Source organism: Topomyia yanbarensis, chromosome 3, assembly GCF_030247195.1.
Source record: "Topomyia yanbarensis strain Yona2022 chromosome 3, ASM3024719v1, whole genome shotgun sequence".
In the NCBI taxonomy this organism is placed as follows: Eukaryota; Metazoa; Arthropoda; class Insecta; order Diptera; family Culicidae; genus Topomyia; species Topomyia yanbarensis.
In genome coordinates, this window is record NC_080672.1 from 40,471,066 (window position 1) to 40,492,408 (window position 21,343).

At 39.9% G+C, this 21,343-nt stretch overlaps 3 protein-coding genes across 4 annotated transcripts in view; 1 reads left to right on the plus strand and 2 right to left on the minus strand.

The window, feature by feature from the left end:
• The window catches only part of LOC131693527 (sodium-dependent transporter bedraggled), a 346,814-nt gene that overhangs the window by 240,448 nt on the left and 85,023 nt on the right, over positions 1 to 21,343 (plus strand). The window lies entirely within an intron of this gene.
• Positions 1,699 to 3,821, minus strand: LOC131693530 (probable cytochrome P450 9f2). The gene is made up of 2 exons (XM_058981439.1): positions 3,423 to 3,821; positions 1,699 to 3,353 (listed from the first exon to the last, which is right to left on the minus strand). The coding sequence occupies exons 1-2, from the start codon at positions 3,632 to 3,634 to the stop codon at positions 1,940 to 1,942; spliced, it is 1,626 nt and encodes a 541-aa protein (XP_058837422.1). The 5' UTR covers positions 3,635 to 3,821; the 3' UTR covers positions 1,699 to 1,939.
• Positions 14,640 to 16,652, minus strand: LOC131693533 (probable cytochrome P450 9f2). The gene is made up of 2 exons (XM_058981442.1): positions 16,426 to 16,652; positions 14,640 to 16,370 (listed from the first exon to the last, which is right to left on the minus strand). The coding sequence occupies exons 1-2, from the start codon at positions 16,635 to 16,637 to the stop codon at positions 14,957 to 14,959; spliced, it is 1,626 nt and encodes a 541-aa protein (XP_058837425.1). The 5' UTR covers positions 16,638 to 16,652; the 3' UTR covers positions 14,640 to 14,956.

Here is a 21,343-nt window from a genome sequence, read left to right on the forward strand (position 1 = left end):
CCAAATTTGCACAAGTTAGACACTCAAACCAAACGGTCACAACTTTGCGTAGACGTCGTAAGCAACTGCCCAAATAACCGGAAGTTTGGATAACGGGTGTTCAATAAAAATGAGAATTTTTTCAGTCATGTAGTTAAAAAACAAAACAAAAATCAACAAATTCAGTATTTTTTATTAAATACATAATGTTTATTCTTCAAAAAACCTCAATGTATATTGGAAAAGGGGCCCTGGTCAGCCGTACGACGTAACTTAGTCGCGATGCTCTCACAAGAGCGCTGGACGGCACTGACGTCTATTTTCCAAATACAATTCCGGATCCTGGTGGTCAACTGCTTCGTATCCTTGGCCCGCCAGTTATTTTTGTACACTAGGGCACTGAGGGAGCCGAAAAAATCCTCTATGGGACTGCACTGGGGTAAGCTGGTCGGGTTCCTTTCTTTCGGCACGTACGGTATTTTTTTTCTGATAAAGATACTCTAGCGTCTTCTTGGCGTAATGGGAAGACGCCTTGTCCGGCCAGAAGACGTACTTCTCATCCGTAGTAGTTCCTTTAAGAACGGCAGAAGAATTTTCTCGAGACACTCCTCCTGGCACACTTGTTGATGGATGGCCAGACCACTCGGCTTGAATCACGGCTTTGAAATACCTCTGTCCGATATGGCAATGTACAGCATTTTTTTTTTCAAATTTATGCTTTAACTTATATTACACTGGGAGGGGGGTGGCCAACTTGTCGGGGAGCAGTGATATGTTCGGCCGGCGTCACGCAAACTCGTTCCGTCCTTGATGTCGAACAGCTCTTTAGACGCTTCCTTCTTCTTCTCGTCATTATCTTCGCCGGACGGCCGCTACCGCTCAGGGATGCCAGGATCCGGTAAACTATACTAACGGGAGCATTTTCGTCTCGAAAGTGGTCTACCGTAAACTTTTTTCCACGACGACCATGCGTTTCGTAAAACCGTACAACACGCTCGCGGAGTACTTGCTGTTTCGACACCATCTTCGATTGAACTGACAGCACCCGAGCGAAAATAAACATGCAACCCATTTGTAAGAAGCCCAGAGAGCAATTCTCTTGGAGAGAAAAAAAATTATGCTCTTTACTTTAATTATAGAAAGATATTGAAATCATTCTCATTTTTTATTGAACACCCGGTAATGCCTAAAAAGTTCACTATAAAGTTCATATAAAGCTCTTTGCGAACTTTCAAGCTCAACTTTAATGGAACTTATTAGCCACTATTAGAATGTGAAACGTATCGCGAAGTTACTTAAGTCGCGCTGGTGCACTGAGTGCACGCTACTCTGAAAATCTAGCGAAATCGTCTTAGAGCACCAGCGGTTGCTCATTCAGTGGGCCATAAGCGCGACTTCCGGAGGGTTAAAATGAGACGCTTATACAGCTCCCTTATAACTTTTGGTTGCCTGGGTGGCTGGTCCCGAGTTGGTGTCAAGTTGGTGCTGGTTACTGATGAGATAAATCGGAAACAGAGATCTGGCTTTATCTAAGTTAAAAGTTTTGCGCTTATGTACGAATCGGTGTAATTTCAATTTTTTGTCGTGAAACACTTATAGCAATGTGGCAATGACGGTGGATGAATGTAAGCACTTTGTTCCAGCTGATTTTCTATTATGATTCATCACAAAATTAATACTGAATGGACTCATACTGATTTCTATACGAACGAACAACAAACATATGATTCTTTCATTGCTTATTATAAATTCTATATTTTATTTCATTTCAGGTAAGAATTTGTGAAACTTTATGAACTCCTCCCAAATTGTGAGTATGCTTTTAATATCATTATCACCACATCCTTACAGTTGACACAGCTTTGACAAAACACGAAAGAAATATATACATAATATATTGACTGTATTAGAAAATATGACTGACAATACTTCCAATTAATCAAGCTAACACCGCCACAACTCAGTAGCCACTCCTAGGTTTGATACCCACCCACACGCCCTTCTCGGCCTGAAGTGCAAACATATTTTTAGACAACTGCAAAGGAATCTGCGTTTTCTCAGTCGGCTCCAAGCTGAAGTCTTTCAGCAGATAGTACAGAATCAATTTGACCTCCATCAGGGCCAGCCGTGAGCCTATGCAATTTCTCGGACCCACTCCGAATGGTAGATAGGTAGCAATATCGATTTTCGATCGATTTGTCTCGCTGAAACGCTCCGGATCAAACATTTCCGGATTTGGATAGTACTTTGGATCGTGATGGATGGCGTACGTTGGAATCAAAATTGTTTGATCTTTCTCGATGGTGAAGCGAGTTCCAGCTCCGTCATCGTACACGTAGTCTTTAGTGCAGTACCGGTCGGAACCGAGAGCCGGTGGCCACTTGCGGAGGGATTCCGAAACTACCATATCCAAGTATACCATTTTTTGAAGGACTTCGTAAGTTAGAGGGGTACCGTTTAGCAATTGATTGGTTTGGACAATTTCGTCATGCAGACGATTCTGAATATCCGGGTTAGCGGTTAGCTCATAAGCCAAAAAGGTCATAGCCGTAGACACGGTGTCGAATCCCGCTAGGAAGAAAAGGAAACACTGTGCAATTAACTCGTTTTCGGTCCATATTCGAGTGTGTGTCGTTTTTCCAACACTGGACTCTTCTACGGTAGCAAAGCCCGCGTCTTTCTGGTCGAGCTCGTCCTTAAGATGCTTCAACGAACCCTTCCGAACCTCCATCAGCATATGAATCATATCATTGCGTACAATGTTATGCACGTCTCTCTGCTTCATGTTATCAACAATCATTTTCTTAAAGTAGCCTGTTAGATTTGAGTCCATGATCTCGATTCCTAGCTTTTGCATCAACCATGGTACGCTTCTCATCAGCAACATCTTAATGAGGACCGTAATCTTTTGGAAATCCAGTAACTTTTTTCCAGCCACAAAAAACTCATTTTCACGATCCTTCAACGAATTCACCTCAATGCCAAACGCGACCGTTGCGATGACATCATTTCCAAACCGCGAGAAAGTATCCTTCATCTCGAGCTCTAAACCTTTTCCAGCATTCGCTTCGGTGTTGAAAAAATCCACCATTGACCGGGCACATTCCGCCACTAGCTCGAACATATGTCGCATCTTACTCCCGGTGAACGCCGGACTCAGCGTCGATCGCATGTCTCTCCACTTTTGACCGCGCAACGCAAACAACGAGTTACTGAACAGGCTGTCTCCACCGACCTCTTCCTCCGGGTTACCGTTGCTCATCATAGGGGTGTGGTCCATAAAAAAGTCAAAATCTTTAACGCCAATCTTCTTGATAACGTCTGGGTCGCGTGGCATGTACATCGGTTTCAGTAAGTCGTAGAAGCCTATCATTCTGGAAATAAAAAATGATCCTTTAAAATAGATCGTTTGTCCAATGACTTTTCGCCGGTTCCAAACTCACTTGCAGTCCGGAAAGGTATTGTACAGAATTTTTATGTGAGTCGGAAAGTCCCTTCTTCGGAACATAATCGGAGCGGTGCTGCCCATGAAAAACATCGGTTTAACGCACGGTATCGGTTTCGGTAGAATGTATTCATGTTTTTTCGACAAATAATGAAATATCAGCAGTATAATGGCACCGATGGCCAACGCCACAACCAAGTCCACTTCCATGGTGCCGTTGTCACTTCACTACTATCTTTAAAGTATTAACGTTCCTCTGTATAAAACTCTAAATAATTATCTTGTATTTGTTGTTGTCGATTGATTTACGATAAGCAGTACTTGCTAAGGCACACCTTTCTTGTATATAAGGATGCAGTCGGTGTCGCGTACGAGAAACCACTCCGGTCACCACAAAAGTTACTATGAAAATGAGCGTCAATCTGTCTGTTGTTCGTTCAACATTTAGCCTACCAGTGTGAATTCGACTATACCTATACAACGGAAAACCTGTCGCTGGAGTAATGATGAGGCAATCCGGGAGCAAACTCGGCGAGTAAGACAAGTGTTCATGTGCGTCGTACATGTGTAGCGCTACGCCGGTATCTCCTACATCATAATAGAGACGCGCTGGTCAGCGTTGGTACACAGCGAGTAACTAATAGCGAAGATTCCATGAATGAGCTATATTTAACTCTCGCATGTCGAATTGGTGGCGTATGGTCAAGGCCAGACGGCGCTGGTGTTATTAATGTTATGTACTATTTTTGTTGTTGTTTTGCAAAGTTTCGAGGTATATGAAGTCTTTGCAGCGTTTATCCGATCAGAACGGCATATCAAAATTATTATAATATAATTGGATTTTTGTGTTTCGAATTTATTTCGTCAGTAACTACCTCCAACTTGGGGCCAAATTAACCGTTGTGTGTCCGACGCGGTACCCGGGTACCTTTTTAAGTTTCATTTAATTAAATTCCTATGTTTTATCCATAGCTGGAAATTGAAACTTAGTGACATCTTAGAACTTCACTAAGTCAAGCTTGTGGGTTAATAATATTGTTGATGTAGTAAGGGTGGGAGTGAGGAGGGGCTCCTGAATTTTTTTACTACGTAACAGGCCGACGTGGGTACCCGGGTACCCACAAAACTAAAATGCCCGTAACTAAGGTAATATCCAACCGATTTCGATACTTTTGGCCGTTTTGGATTCAGGAACTCATCCACTTTTGGACTTGGCAAAAATGAATCGGGTTACTTCATTCGGTTCCCGGGAATTCGGGTATCCGGAAGCAGGTTCCAGTGCAGGGATACTATTTGCGAACTTCAATGAAATACTAGCAATATGGGTATCAAAATTCTTGGAATTGCATCAGTAGGCAGTATCTCGTGGTTTCGGAACCATTTGGTGATTTGACCCCGGAACGGACATTCCGGAGCAGGTTCCCGTGGGGCCGTGAGTGGCCATTCCATTCCAATTCCATTTTTCAAATTACCATAGGGTCCCGTAACAATAAAAAACACACTTCCGAGACAATTTAAAGAGTTTTGATAGTCATATTGCTAGTACATTATTAAAATTTACAAATCATATCCTAGTACTGGAACATTACTCCGGAAAATCCGGATTACCAAAAATCAGATCCATTATTCCGGTTCTATTGTACAGAATCAAAAAGTGGACGAGTTCCTGAATCCAAAACATCTAAAAATGTCCAAATCGGTTAAAGGAAGCCATAGTTATGAGCATTTCAATTTGTGGGTACCCGGGTACCCTCGTTGGCCTGTTAAAGGTGTTTTTTTTGTTGGACACATAACTATTAAACGATGTAGAACCAGTACTGAAATCAGCACTAGTTAGACACTATATCCAAACAGTCACATGACGCAGATGGCGCCTAAAACTACTGGCAAGTATCGAGTGATGTCCCGAATAGCAGAGCCAGAAGCACTGGTTTGCTGACGAGAAATCCAAACCAAAGTGTTATCGATCCTTTGTTCTTCAGACAATGCATATAAGTAACTGTTTTTTCAATCGCTTTGCACTTACTCGGATATTTGACTGAGGCCCCAAGTTGGCTCTAGGTACTGACGAGATGAATTCGAATTTCTAGTGCCGTAATAAAGTATGGTTAGAGTAGCGCAAATTATTCTTCAGCATAAATAACAGCAACTATGAATCTATCTATCCCGCCTTGTGCAGGAAGGAAAAGCTTTGGTTCAAGAAACGTATTTCAATAAAGAAAAACTTCTATGTTAGGAAGCTACCTAACCCCGTCTTCGTAGCTTTCAACAAAAATGGCATGACAAAACCACGTGAAATGCCTCATGTATGTATACTTATGAATAGTGCTATTGACGCATGTCTAATATCCGACCTCACAACTCGTGATAATTGTGCTGTCACGGTGAATATGACTGTTGATAACATAAACTAGAAATACGCGTATTGTGTGGCATACTCTCCGCATAATGAACCATCTCCTTCCGATGACTGCAAAAGGCCCATCACATAATTTGGAGCTGCTCAGATATCAATTTGAGAGACACCGAATTGATGGAATACTAAAGGAGTACAAATCTGCACATACTTAATGTAGGAAATCGCCCAACATTTGCACGAGCTGGCAGAGAAGAGGTATTAGGTGTAACTCTCTGCTCTGACGGTATTAAGCATGAGTTGGCAATCTTCCTCGTACCAAACGAGCTCGAACTCTCGTTATCTGATCATAGATAGATATCGTCACATATTGTAAACCCAAATCTACGAGCTGCGACCTCTACGAAGAGGGCTCGGCTACTAAGTTTCATGGGTATCTTCCGGCGATTGAATTTCCAAATAACTTGGATAAGGTCGTGGATAAAACAAACTCACTCATAGCTGGAGCTATGAGAAACTCATTGGTGGAACACCAAACTTTGATGACTCAAAAAGTTCTGTAGAAGTGCCTGGAATTGCAAACGCAGGGATGGGTCGGAGACATTTAAGTTGACTCGCAAAGTATACAGAAATGTCGTTCGATCTTCTGATCGAAGTGGTTGGAAAAGCCTCAATAAAACTAGTAAATTAAATAAGTTACTTTCAAAATCGAAAGACTTTCATGCCAGTAAAATTAGAACTTCTTATAGTGAATACTCGTCTGTCGAATATGTAGTACTCAACTGTCTTTTTGACACACACTTTCCAGGCTTTACGGAGCAATCACTGACGACTGCCCCGGGGTTCTTTTCATGTAGATCTGATTCTTGGGCATTTACTCGTAAAATTGTGACAACCAAATCGATCAAACAGGCGATTGAAAGTTTTGCTCCGTATAAGTCTCCGAGAAAAGATGGAATCATTCCAGTTCTACTGCAAAGAGGATATGAACACTTCAAGCATATTTTGGAAAAAAAAGTTCTTACTTGTAGTCTTGCAGCAGGAAACATTCCGTTAGAATGGCGGGAAATAATTGTAGTGCTTTTCTCAACTTGTCTTTCGAATACATTTTGGAAGCAGCACAAGATCAGGAAGTGCCTTCATATATCATGATCTGCATACTTAGCAAACGACATCTGTGTGCATCATTAAGACAATTAGAGATAAGGAAACTGAGTGTCCGCGGATGCCCTCAAGGTGGTGTGCTGTCACCACTTTTATGGCACCTTGTCGCCGATGCACAGAGGAGTAATTGGGGTCGAATCCTGGCCAAAATTATTTGCTGCTGCAATTGTTGTTATTATGCCTTAATATGAACTAAAAATAGTTTTTGGAACAATTTGGCATCTACCCACCTACCAGTGCAGAGGCCAATTTTCTATATCCTTTCGAATACTAGTAATTTCTAGGTGATCTTTGTGAATACATTTGTTTTGCCGGATCTAGCTGTATAATGTAACTTTTTTATCATTCAAATTTGGAATAAAATGTTTAAAAAAGGTTGTGTTGAACTAGGTTTGTAATAATATTGTCTTATTTAATACAGTCATCATCACTAGAAAGCGATTTTGCTGAATATATAACGAAAACGATTAAAATATCCCTTAAAATATCACCGTTACATACATGCAAAAATTCCTTAACAATTTTTGATATACTCCTAATTTTGCCACGTTATACAGTAGGTTCTTAGGTATGTAAAAATATAACGAAACAAAAAAAAATATTTTGGTTTTTGGCCAAGAATTTGTTCTAGTTACTCCTCTGTGCGATGGCTTGTTGAAAAAACCTAATGAACTTGGGTTTCCGACATATGGCTTCGCCGATGGTTATTATATAATGATCACCAGTATTTGCATTAACACACTTTTTGATTTGATGCCTTATGTGTTGTTGTGTAATGGTGTCTTAATGTTGGACTATCAGTTAATCGTAATAAAATAGCAATAGTGCTTTGCACGCAATGAAGGATTACAGCCGAAGATTATCCGTTGCAGTTCTTTCACTCTGAAATTATTGTTGCAGATCAAGTTAAGTGCGTTGGGGTATTTTTGGCTCAAACCTTAATTGGACAACTCACACGACTAGAACCGATGGTCACTAGAACTGAGGGTCATCAGAGCCGAGGGTTATTATAACCGAGGGTCACTAAAACCTAGTGTCACTCGAAACGAGAGTCACTAGAACCAAGAGTGCCTAGAACCGCGGGTCACTAGAACCGTGAGTCTCTATAACCGAAGGTCACTAGAACCGAGGGTCACCAGAACCGAGGGTCACTAGAACCGAGGGTTACTAAAACCAAGTGTCACTAGAACCGAGAGTCACTTGAACCGAGGGTCACTATAACCGGGGGTCACTAGAACCGATGGTCACTAGATCCGTGAATTACTAGACCTGGGGGTCACTAGAACCGTGAGAAACTAGAACCGAGGGGCACTTGAACTGAGGGTCACTAGAACCGAGGGTCATTAGAGCCGAAGGTCACTAGAACCGAGGGTCGCTGAAGCCGAGGGTCACTAGAACCAAGGGTCACCAGAACCGATGGTCACTAGAAACGAGGGTCACTAGAACCGAGAGTGACTAGAACCGAGGGTCACTAGAACCATGAGTCTCTAGAACCGAGGGTCATTAGAACCGTAGGTCACTAGATCTGAAAGTCACTAGAACCGAGGGTCACTAGAACCGAGGGTTACTAAAACCAAGTGTCACTAGAACCGAGAGTCACTTGAACCGAGGGTCACTATAACCGGGGGTCACTAGAACCGATGGTCACTAGATACGTGAATTACTAGACCCGATGGTCACTAGAGCCGTGAGTCACTAAAACCGAGGGTCACTAGAAATGAGGGTCTCTAGAACCGAGGGTCACTAGAACCGACGCTCACTAGAACCAAGGGTCACTAGAACCGAGGTTTACTAAATCCAAAAGTCACTAGAACCGAGGCTTACTAGAACCGAGGCTCACTAGAACCAAGGGTCACTAGAACCGAAAGTCACCAGACCAAGGGTCAGTAGACCGACGGTAATTTGACCGAATGGACGATTGGTCGAATGAACATTAGACCGAAGCCCATTAAGCCGAATGAACCTTAGGGCGAATGCTATGAAGCCGAATGGACGATTTTTTAATTGAGAGGGGAGATTCCAAGACTTCTAAGCTTGAGATATATTTTTAGTAGCGATTAGACGAATCTTTTAGGAATCTCCACCCGCAGCTGCCATCAATCCGTGCTTAATTATGAATGACAAGACTCTCTCCAATTCGCTGGACAGGAATAGTTCAGCATCTAGTCCAAGTAGACCAACATATGTTCGATAGAAAATAATGTCAAAATTTGCCCTAAAATTACTGAACTGGAAAACATTCTGTAAATGTGGTATTCCACCACAACTCCGTTTTACCCTTATCTAGCATCCTGCCACTATTGACAGTTCTGTGATATCACTAGAATTTAGCACTAAATCAATTTCACGATATTTTAAATTTTAACAAGAACATATTTTCATGACATTTGCCTACTACAACGTAATATTATCAGACAAAACTTAACGTAGCAATTGTCACATGCAAAGATTTTTCCATCGATCCTTTTTCAATAATTATTACAAATATTCGAATTTGGAATTCGAATATGCAGAACTTTATCACTGTTTCGTGAAATTAATTAGGAATGGTGGAGATTTAAAATTGTGATCTTTTTTTTAGTGAAGTCCTAACGATTCAATATTGCTTAACTTATTTTAACTATCAGTTATACATTAGTCAATCGAAGACTGAATAATGTGGCTGCTAATGTCATGGATACCCTGCCGTTTGAAGAGTTGCCACAATAATTTCAGTTTAGCTAAGGTCAGTTACCTGAATAGTGGGATACGGAAGCTTAAGTTTTCTAACTATAATGTATGCATTGTTTGTTGTAGTTCGGTATTACAACCAAATGTAATATACTTTAGTATTAGTTCGAATAGCAAAAATTTCACATGAATTCATTAAGTTTAATTTTAATGGTGCATAAGCACATATTAATGGATCGTTTCATATTTTTTTTCTTATGCATCGTTTTGTAAATATCCATGAACCATAATTTAACGTTCGATACAATACATAGCATTTCTAATATTCATTTTTACATCTTCTATGGACCAAGAAAAATTATTTAGCAGACATTTTCATCAAATTTATGAATCTTTTTCTAACATTTTGTTGTTCCATTTTTGTAATGCCGTGGAACATTTTTGTCGATATTATGGAACATACCAACGTGTTTTATTGTACATTTTTAATATTCTATTGATCAATGTCTGTTAATTTATGTCGCAAAATGCAACATTTTATGGAACGTTTCCAATATTTTTTATGGGGAATTGGTTGATTTTAATTGCTCTTTTATTATTTATGGAATATGGACAATAGAGTGACAGGAAAAAAAATGACCCCTATCGGCCCACGCCTGATTCGATTCCTAGTCCCACCAGGAGTACTTGCACCAAATTTGAAGCAAATCGTACAAGTCTAGCTACCGGACCAACGTGCCTGAAGTTTGTATGCGATTTTTCGACAATTTACATGGAGAAAACCCACTAACTCGCATTTTTGCCGCAAGGTGGCACTGTATGTATCGCATTATCACTGTAAGTAAAAATAAGAAAGACAATTTAATTGTCTACAACTTTGCCGAAGACTGCTAGTGAATTCGGCTTTGTTAAAAGAAGTTATTAAGCTTTTAGTGAAGTTATGTCTGAGTCAGTTTTGCATGGGGCCTAGCAGTGCATGGTTGTGTATCAGTACTCGATTTGCGCGAACTAAACATTTTTGTGAAATAGCCATAAGATTTAGCTCTATGATATATTCAGAAGAATTGTAGTAAATTATACGAGCCATGTTTTGGTTACAACGTTTTAGTTCCACATTTCACCACGTAGAGGGCGCCAACATTAGCTTTTCAACGGAAAGAGATAGAAATTAGGTGTTGTTGGGATCAACCTGGAAGTGCACCAATCTCACCTCTCCGAAGGCAGTAGAGCACAGATCCTGCAGGGCGTTTCGGGTATTCAGCAGCCGCGTCACCGATGATCCGAAAGAAAATGCTACCGGGGACTTTAAAACTGTATTTCACCTTTCAAAAAGAGAACCACTTTATTTGAACTTCAGCCAGAAAGTGATTTACTTGACTCGATTATTTCTTCTCGAACCCTATGTGCCTATCATCATAATAAACGAAATGTCAAATCTGCTCGAATAATGAAGAGTGGGTTCGGCACCGCTTATTTCTCTTTCGTATACACTGTACCTAACAGGTGTCTTCCACAAAGTTGTAGAACAGGCTTTTTCCAATAATTCTTTAGAACATCTTGATAGTCTATCTCTCTTCTATGAAAAGTTAGTGTTGGTGCCCTCTATGCGGTCACAGATGGAACTAAAATTTCCCAACCAAAACATAACTCGTATTATGTCTTATAATTCTTCTGAACATACTATTGGGCTAAACCTATCGATTATTTCACAAAAATGCATAGTTTGTTGGAATCGATTACAGATACACAACCATGCACTGCTAGGCCCCATGCAAAACTGACTCAGACATCACTTCGTTAAAAGTTTAATAACTTCTTTTAACAAAGCCGGATTCACTAGCAGTCATTGGCAAAGGTGTAGACAATTAAATTATCTTTCTTATTTTCACTTACAGTGATGATACGATACATGCACTGCCACCTAGCGACAAAAATGCGAGTTAGTGTGTTTTCTCCATGTAAATTGTCGAAAAATCCCATACAAACTTCAGGCACGTTGGTCCGATAGCTAGACTTGTCCGATTTGCTTCAAATTTAGTGCAAGTACTCCTGGTGGGACTATGAATCGAATCAGGGGTGGGCCGATTACGTTTTCAAAAATTCATTATTTTCCTGGGCAGTCTAATGGACAACTTTTTCATTGATCGTTTTACAATTTTTATGGATTATTTTAAATATTTTATAGGCAAAAGCATATTTTTCCAATTCGAATTGGGTACAATTCAAAAGTGTGTAATTTAAATAACACACTTTTAAAACAGGCTACCTTCTTGCTCATTTAGCACAGAACAGAAGCAAAAATATCATTATATTTAAACAAAACTTGCAAACGACCCTACTTATCGCTTTGTTCATTATCCAGTGCACAAACAGTATTGCATCGTTGTCTCCGACTGCGACTGCGCAGTAAAATGAACCTGTCACAAAAAAAAGAAGGTACCGATTGACTTTAAGCAAACTCGTCTTATTCATACAGTAAATGAGGTGCAATAGTTACTCAAAATGCAAATGTAGCTTTACCTTGAGTAAGTAACCTATATACAGCACGTGATGTGCGCAATTGTATATTTATAATATTCAGATGTTTATCCGAGGCAAAGAACTTCATTATAAATTTCAGTCAACACTGTTGATAACACAATCAATTGACCAACCAATAAGTGAACACTTTGTATCGCGAAACTGTCGAAATAACAACGTTTGTACCTAGTGTCTCCAAAATAATATCCAGCACAACTAGAAAATTAGCCAATGCCGATGAAGACGTATTTGAAACAGTGATCCATAAGAACGAGAAACAAATATGAACTTCCAAACGCGAGCAGCATGAAAGCAGTACTGATGATGACAAGGATGTGAGACATAACGCGATAGAAGGTAGACACGGATTTACATATACAAGATGCTGTGGATAACGCAACTAACGCATCACCACCAAGAAAAGTATCAAGCTGCGTCAACGAGAAGCATGTTAAAAAGTTTTTAAAAAATAAACTCCCTTCGGACTGAAATTAAAACATCGATCGCTCTCGTCATTAGAATTGGTTATAATTTAAACATTAGTGAGCACCTGATCATACCCGAAATGACAATCACTAGTGGGGAAGTACTGTTCGAGATGAGTCTGTACCGAATGAAGAAGTATGCAGCTCCATTATTTTGTCATTGGAATCAGGCGTAAATATACGAAAGATCAACAGCTCAGATAAACTAACGCGCTAGGTCGTGTAAAAAAAATTTAAAAAAAATGCGCCAGTCTTATTGGAAAGTTACTCGTTATCCATTGGCTTTTTTATAAAGCCTAAAACATTGCATCAGTAAATTAAAAATATATTAGACCGTCTCGTCAGTAACTAGCACCAACTAGGTGTCTAGTTAGAGAACTGGCATAATCTCAGGCGTTTGGCTCCCTAACCAAAAGACAAGAATTCGTTTTCGCTTTCTCGCCAGCAAACCAGAGCTTCTGCGTTTATTTTATGAATCGTGTGAACTGTTTGGATTTTTTTTGCATCTAACTAGTGCTAATTTGGGTACTAGTTTAGATACATCGTCTAACTAGACACCCACAATTACTGACGAGATGAATTCGAAACACAAAAAAATCAAACTTAATTTATTATTAGACCGGCAAAAATTGTGTTTATCGGAAAACTGTTAATTCAAATAGAATTAGGCTCCATGAACCATATGCCAAATATGAGCTCTCACCTAGAGCTCCAGTTCACTCACAAGAATTTTTTAGTTTCTGTGGTAATTTATATGGAACTACTTGCATTTCTTACTCAATTTAACGGTTCCATTGCCGATTTATCATATATTTTTACATACAAACTTTAAAATACAATTAGCAATGTTAGCCAGCTTGTTCTATGTCCAGTATTGCATCGTCGCCACCAGTTGTGCAATGAAATGAGCCAGCCAAAGGAAACAAAAGGGCCCGTGCTACGGTATAACACAACTTTGATCGACTTTAAACAAACTCGTTTGTTAGACCCACAGTTCAGGAAGTGAAACAACTAGTTAAAGTTAAAATGAAGCTTAATCTCGCGGAAGTTAGGTATATTCAGCTAAACCACGTCCAAAACTGTGTTTTGATTATGTTGAGAAGTTTAGTCTAGGAACTAAACTTCAATGCAAAGAACAACATGCAACACGATGTCGAATTTAGTAACATCAGACCCAAAATCCCCGTGGATGTGGAAAATTACATGGTGGACGTTCGTATACATGACCTGCCACCGCGCATTAAGACAGATTACATCAAACGAATTATGTCGCAATAGGGAATGTATTACGAATGAAACTTGAAGAATTTTTTTGCAGGTGTTTCAAATGACGTTCGTATTGTGAGAATCTGAGTGACTAAACCTATACCTTCCTATATGACTATCGAATGCAAATCACCGAGGAATGGCGTAACTTATAAGCAAACAACAATGATCACATATCCCGGACAGACCTCTACATGCCACTTCTGTAACCGGGCAGCCCACTACGAAAAAACATTGCGCCGAAGCAACCAACTACAGACAATTCTAACAAGCAGCCACCTTCACTCAGAGATAAACCACGACCAAATACCCGATCCACCAATAGTGAGAGCACAACGACTACGACAAGCGCTCCCAAACCAACAACCAGCATCATCAATAAAGAAGCAAAAGTCGATGAAGACGGATTTACAACAGCGACCCATATGAACGAGAAACAAAAAAAACCTCTGACCGTGAACAGCAAGAAAGCAGTACCGATGACAACATGGACGTGAACGATAACGCGAAAAAAGGCAGACTGAATGACTCCCAAGCTGCGAGGGGTAATGCAACTAATGCTTCACCGCCAAGGAAGAGCACCTCAACACGTAGCAGCAAATGTCGGTAACAAGATCCAGCAGGCAGATATTTTTAGTATTTTTTAGTTTTACTTATAAACTTGAAAGATCCGCAGTAAAAACGAATTAGTTTATTGTTACGAAGAAATCAATAATGACTAACATTATTAAATGATTATTGACGCTGTAATTAAAAGTAGACAAATAATTTGCATTAGTTTTTTTTATTGAATTTTAACTTGTGTACACTAACATGTAACAAGTCGAAATTGCCATGGCTTGTAAAAAAGCTCAGTTACTATCTTGAACGCGCTTCTTGCTGTTCATTGCCTCTGTCGATAACGGTTGAAATTTTATCTTGGCTATACCGAAAACAACAATAGGTTTGTCTAAGCCTACGTTTCAATCCGTCAACGCTCAGCAAGATAACAAATTGTGTCGGTCAGTGTTCGTTTACAATGCACAAACCCCTTCAAATCAAGCTCTTATCACTGAAATCTGTTTTCTAACCTCATCCATCCCTCCTCGGTTTGACTTCAATCCACACGCCTTTTTCCGCTTCGATTCCGAACAGATTTTTCGATAATTGCAGCGGTATTTGCGTCTTCTCGGTTGGCTCCAGACTAAAGCCCTTCAGTAGATAGTAGGCGACTAGTTTCACCTCCATCAGTGCCAACCGGGAACCAATGCAACTTCTCGGACCTGCTCCAAAGGGTATATAGGCACCGGCATCGATCTTCGAGCTGTTTATCTTATTGAATCGTTCCGGATCGAATTTCTCCGGATTCGGATAGTACTTTGGATCATGATGAATAGCGATCGTAGGGATTGTGATTGTTTGATTTTTCTCGATGACGAAGCGGGTTCCAGCGCCGTCGTCATACTCGTAGTCTTTAGTGCAAATCCGATCAGTCAGTACTCCTGGCGGCCATTTGCGAAGGGCTTCCGAAACTACCATATCCATATATTCCATTTTTTGAAGGACTTCGTAACTTAGAGAGGTGCCGTTTAGAGATTGATCGGTTTGGACGATTTCTTCGTGCAAACGATTCTGAACGTCTGGGTTGACGGTTAGCTCATAGGTTAAAAAGGTCATAGCGGTAGAGACGGTATCGAATCCTGCTAGGAAAAATAGGAAACATTGCGCGATCAATTCGTTCTCGGTCCATATTCGAGAGTGTGTTGTTTTACCAACACTGGACTCTTCAACGGTTGCAAATCCTGCGTCTTTCTGATCCGCTTCGTCTTCTAGATGTTTCAATGCACCTTTCCGAACTTCCATCAGCAAATGGATCATATCATTGCGAACGATCCCATGTACTTCTCGCTGTTTCATATTATCAACAACCATGTTCCTGAAATAGTCCGTCATATTGGTATCAAAAAAGTCTATTCCCAATTTTTGCATCAACCCAGGCATGCACTCCAACAGCAGGAGCTTCATATGAACTTTAAACGATTGAAAATTAAGCATCTGTTTTCCTTTCACGTAGAACTCATTCTCACGATTCTTCAAAGAATCCACCTTTATCCCGAACGCAACCGTCGCTATAACATCATTGCCAAATCGTGAAAACACATCCTTCATTTCGTACTCCAACCTTTTTCCAGCTTTCGCTTCCGAACGGAAGAAATCGACCATTGACTGGGCACACTCGGCCACCAGTTCGAACATATGGCGCATCTTACTCCCGGTGAACGCCGGACTCAGCGTCGACCGCATGTCTCTCCACTTTTGGCCACGTAGCGCAAACAGCGAGTTACCGAACAGGTTCCCCTCATTGACCCCGCCGTCGGACGATGCGTTGAAAAACGACTGAATATGATCCGTAAAGAAGTCGAAATCTTTGGTGGTTATTTTTTTAATTACGCTCGCATCACGCAACATAAAAACCGGTTTCATTACTTCATAGTAACCAACTACCCTGTAAGTTAAATTATTAAAATTAAAATCAGGTACTTTCACAGCAGCTAACTTACTTGCTCTCCGGGTAGGTATTATACAGCTCTTGGACGAAGGACATTAAAGTTTTCGTTTGGAACATTACCGGTCCACTGCTTCCCAGGAAGAACGTTGGCTTGATGCACGGAATCGGCTTCGATAGAAAGTATTCATACTTTTTCGAAACATAGTGATATATCAGTAAGATGACGGAACCGATGGCGACTGCTGTGAACAAGCTCACTTCCATCGTCGTTATTCTGCTGCAATCTATCAGCCACTGAAGCGATCCGATGCTCTGCTTGTTTTTGGCTATAAGCTTTTAGTGAATTTAGTAGATAGCGTGGCCTCTACCACCCACACATATAGATCAGAAACAGCTTGTACTGTGAATGATACTGTATTTTCGGACTTGCGCAGTCAAGTTTCATATTTTTTGTTCTCGGTTTTGGCCAGTGATAGTTGAGTGACTTGGTCTTAGTACACTGACAGTTGTTGACTAATCAACTCTATGTCTTGGAAGGTCTCTTTGGACATTTTTTATGTTGATAATTGACTTTCTGAACTCATTAACTCTTTCTAGATTGCTTTCATAGTTTTATTTTCACTTCCTACGATGCTTTTCCACGGGTGTGGGATTCGAGTAGTGACGCATTTTTTTATTTTTATACTTAGGTTTTGTTGACAACAGCCATGGAATTAATCGCTCATATGAGTAAATGCGTTCGAATAATTTGCTACAGCGACAATAAAAACTCACATTTTCGCACGAAATGTTATTGGCACTCACACAACTTCGCCGGATAAATATAACGTGTTATTTCTCCGGATAAATAAAACCGCCGGAGAATGAGCGAATGAGTTTATCACGGTATCCTTTTTGCACTCGCTGCCTTGCTGCCGCTATTCCAAAACACGAAAAAACAAGTCTATCGTTATTCTTTGACGCTTTTCTTTGAAATTAAGTGTATATTTTGACGCTTTTATTGATTTCCACGAAATTAAAATATTATCATCTTCTCCGGTGAGAAGGAAAAAATCAAATAAATTTTATCCGGAAAATTATTCTCTCGCTATTTGTGGAGACGGAGAATTTTGCTACTCATCTTATATCGGGAAAGTTGGACATCGGAAGAGTTTCTTCTCGCGTGAGTGAGAGACAATTACAATGCCTGGTTGACAGTGTTTAACACAAGTTGAAAGTCATTTAATGGGAAAAATTGGAGCACAAATCCTCTTGGTTTCTAATCTTCAGAATAGACCATACGTGTGTTATCGGGTGAAGTTCTGAAGACTCTTATAACGAAGAAAGCTTTTCGTCGTTTCCATAGTCACAGCGCATCTTATGTCCTAAAATTCTTCCAAACATGAACAACTGAACTCAATACATTTTTTTCGCATTGTTTAAATTGTCTTCCGGACGATCACCATGCGCTATTAGGTTTTATGTAAAACGAACCCATACACTACTTCGTTAGAAATTCAAGGTCTGCGGAACCTAGGTATGTTTTCATACTTAGAGTGCCACCTAGACCTGGCTTCATCGATTTGGCTCAAAATTTAACCGGACACTCGGCTGAGAAGTGGACCTATCGGAATCTTCAAGTTTTATTCTGAACACTCCAATGTCCAAAAATCTTTTCCTCGTTTTCAACCATCTATTTTATGTGACCTCAGGTCTGATTTAGCCTTGCCTTGGTGTTTCTCCTTTAGTCTTGCCATGGGTGTCCCCGGTCCCGCAAGAAATCCGTCAACAGAGATCAGATTTTCAGTCATCATAACGACACCGATCACGAAAAGCGTTCAAAATAGAGACTGCAACAAACAGTTACCAAGCGCGTTTGGTTCGTGCGCACTGAGCTGAATAAAGATGTCGATATCTGGCGTCTACTCGTCAAGTCCGTTCCAAAAATACCCATATTGATTAGGTTTTAGGGAAATCCGCTAAGCCGGAAGGCGCCAACTTGATTTTCAAAATGGTTTCGATAGTTGGCGTCTACTCGTTAATACGGTTCCGAAAACAACCATATTGTTGAAGTGCGAGCCAAAACGGAAACCTCAAGATCCGACGTTTCCACTTTTCCAAAAACTATTCTAAGGAATTAGAATAAAAGCAGAAACCGGGGTACTTGTATAATCGGTGTGTGATTCTATAATCGTCTAAGTCTTTTGCCTTCAAAAGGACTTAGAGCATTTTTGATAAAACTCCAAAATCACCCCTTTTCCCAAAATCGTCTGAGTCTTTTGCATTGAATATAACGCGTTTTTGCATAGTTTTCCGAATTAACGCGGTTTTTTGCACGATTTGCTGAATTAACACGATTTTTTGGCGTTTTTTGTGTGGTTTTTTTTACACTATACGTATCCCCTCGTAAAAAAACTTAATGTGTTATTTTTGTGATGTGATTCTTTGGTCATTCACGAAAATAAAAAAAAACTGTATTCAGCAAAGTTGTAGGGAGTATAATAAGCAACAACTTTGCTGAAAAGACCATATATCTATCTGTTGATTTTAATAAACATTTGTGGGGTTTTCTATGATACACCCCTGAAAATTACTTTTTTTTTAAATAACCTTTCTTTGTGATCTTTTAAAAAATCAAAATGTATTTTGTCCGGTTAAACACCAAACTAATACCTCTATAAAATGATAAATATTTTATAAACAAGCTATGTTGAGAACAATATAGCTCAACAATCGTTTTTTCGTGGTTAAAACAACTTCGTTCGTGTTTTGGGCCTATTTGGAAACACTGTGCCTTGTGTGCACGTTGAAGGATTACTTCACAGTCATAATTGAATTAAAAACTTACAGAACTCGCCCGCTCGTACGAGAAGTAGAGCAAAGTTATAGTTATTCAGTTCCAACATGTACGGAATGTGGCTCTCATGCAATTCTACGATCAACTCCAACTTGATGAATTTAATGACAAGAAAAACATAGTACAGTAAGTCGAAGCGGCCTTGTACGCAACTCATCAGAATTCGAGCTTCAACCCCGCATATACGGTTAGAAATTTTCTAACCCGAAAAAGAGCTGAATGCTCCTAAGGTTAAAACCTCTATAATAGAAACCAAAAAAACATAGTACATTTTAGCCCATGTCCAGACAACACACTCGATGTCTCGCTAAGTATCATCATATCACGCAGAGGCCGCTCTCCGCAAGTCCAATCCATCACTCTAAATCAAGCATTCATCGATACCTTCGTAATAATAGAATGTAGCTTGCTACCAAGCTTCCTATTTATTCGATGGGGTTTGCCTACTTTGAATACCCCCTAATGAGAAATACCGAAAAAAATGTTGAAGCAAATCAGTCCTTCGTAGACATCTGATGCGCTCGCTTTAGCTTAGAGTGCGTCTTTTCATTGCATGTAATGGAGCAATGCGAAGAGACCGATACAAACAAAGTCCGACAAGAATGAAGCCAGACAAAAACGTGTACTATTACTCTGGTGGAAACTTTTGGGTGCATCCGATTTTAGCTGATATAGAGATCATGTGGCACATCCAATTATGTAAGGTCATACGCAAGATTGATTCTTTCCGACGATCGGCAAATAGTCACTACCGCAGGAATGAGGGATTACTTCCCACATGCAATCCAACCGCAACGATGTCGAGTATAGTCTTTTTCGCTTAGACGTGTTGGTGGTGTAGGAATCTGTGTCATTTCATCCGTGTACGAAATTGACATAATAATGCCGCATTGCTGAATGTTCGCACTCATTCCGATTCCGTCACATCAATCCCTTTCGCGGTCAATTTGCATAGTTGTTATGAAACGTTACATTTGCACGGTCATCTGAATCCATGACCTTAGACGACAGCAATTCACTTCAGAGGTCGTTCACGAAGAGCACAAAGAGAAAAGGTCGAAGAGGACTTCCTTGAGGAACACCTGATGTAACACGGAATGGATTTGTGAGTGTAGTTGCAAGTCGCACTGCACTTTGTAAGGTACGATGAGATCCAATTAGTCAGCCAGTTCAGAAATCTATTGCGCCTTAGCATTCCACAGCAAGTTGATGACGAACCCGATCGAAAGCCTTCGAAAAATCGATGTACACCGCATCAATCCGTTGCCGTTTTTCCACATCATCAATCAGCGTCTTTGTCTTCTAGCACACGAGCCAGGTTGTTTTGGCATTTTTATCATATGTGAATCATCTGAGTCTGCGGTATGTTCAGATTTTCATATATGAAATAAATAGTACAACATCTTCACCCCCTATTCAGTTAATTATCAAAGATGCTAACCATTGCACAATGGTTTATTTTACCAAAAACGTGCGAAAAAATATAGAAATATACAGACGAAAACGGTAAATCTTTTTCTAGTACACTCGAAGTCGGTTCCGACAGCATAAAGAACTAAGTCACTTTAGATTCAGATGATTCGCATTTAAAAATGCCAAAATATCTTCTGCGGTAGAATACAAAAGGTTAAGTCATCGGGAAACTCTTAGCTTGCTCATATACCCCTTTTCCACGTTTACTTTCTTCCTTTAACTCTTTACTCTTCCTTGAGTGCTCTGGCTCTTAATATTGAAAAGTACTTCACACCTTCCAGTCCCTTGCTAATTGAATGCCATTACAAAAGTTATAAACCACTGTTTATGACTGATCGCTTAAAAACTTTTTTTAATCAAAACTTCTAAAATGTCGTGGATAAAGATTTAGAATATTCCAGAAAGTTAATTATCTTGTCAAGACACGTGTCTTTCCAGAAGAGATCATTGATCTATTTCTTGCGATTTGGAAGTTACTGGGTGATGATTGATAAAATTCGCGAAACTTTCAAAACTTACAATTAGATGTGCTATATTAACCCTATAAAACTCAATAGATTTCACTTGTCTCCAGAAGAGCTGTAGATGATTTGAAAAAAAGCTATTGATTTTCAAAAAACGTCCAAAAACTTCGAAAATACTCGAAATAGGAAAAATAATG

Coding starts and splice junctions, on each gene's coding strand:
- LOC131693530 (XM_058981439.1), bottom strand. CDS start 3,634: ATGGAAGTGGACTTGGTTGTGGCGTTGGCCATCGGTGCCATTATACTG. Junction 3,354..3,422: donor AATACCTTTCCGGACTGCAA/GTGAGTTTGGAA, acceptor TTTTATTTCCAG/AATGATAGGCTTCTACGACT.
- LOC131693533 (XM_058981442.1), bottom strand. CDS start 16,637: ATGGAAGTGAGCTTGTTCACAGCAGTCGCCATCGGTTCCGTCATCTTA. Junction 16,371..16,425: donor AATACCTACCCGGAGAGCAA/GTAAGTTAGCTG, acceptor TTTAACTTACAG/GGTAGTTGGTTACTATGAAG.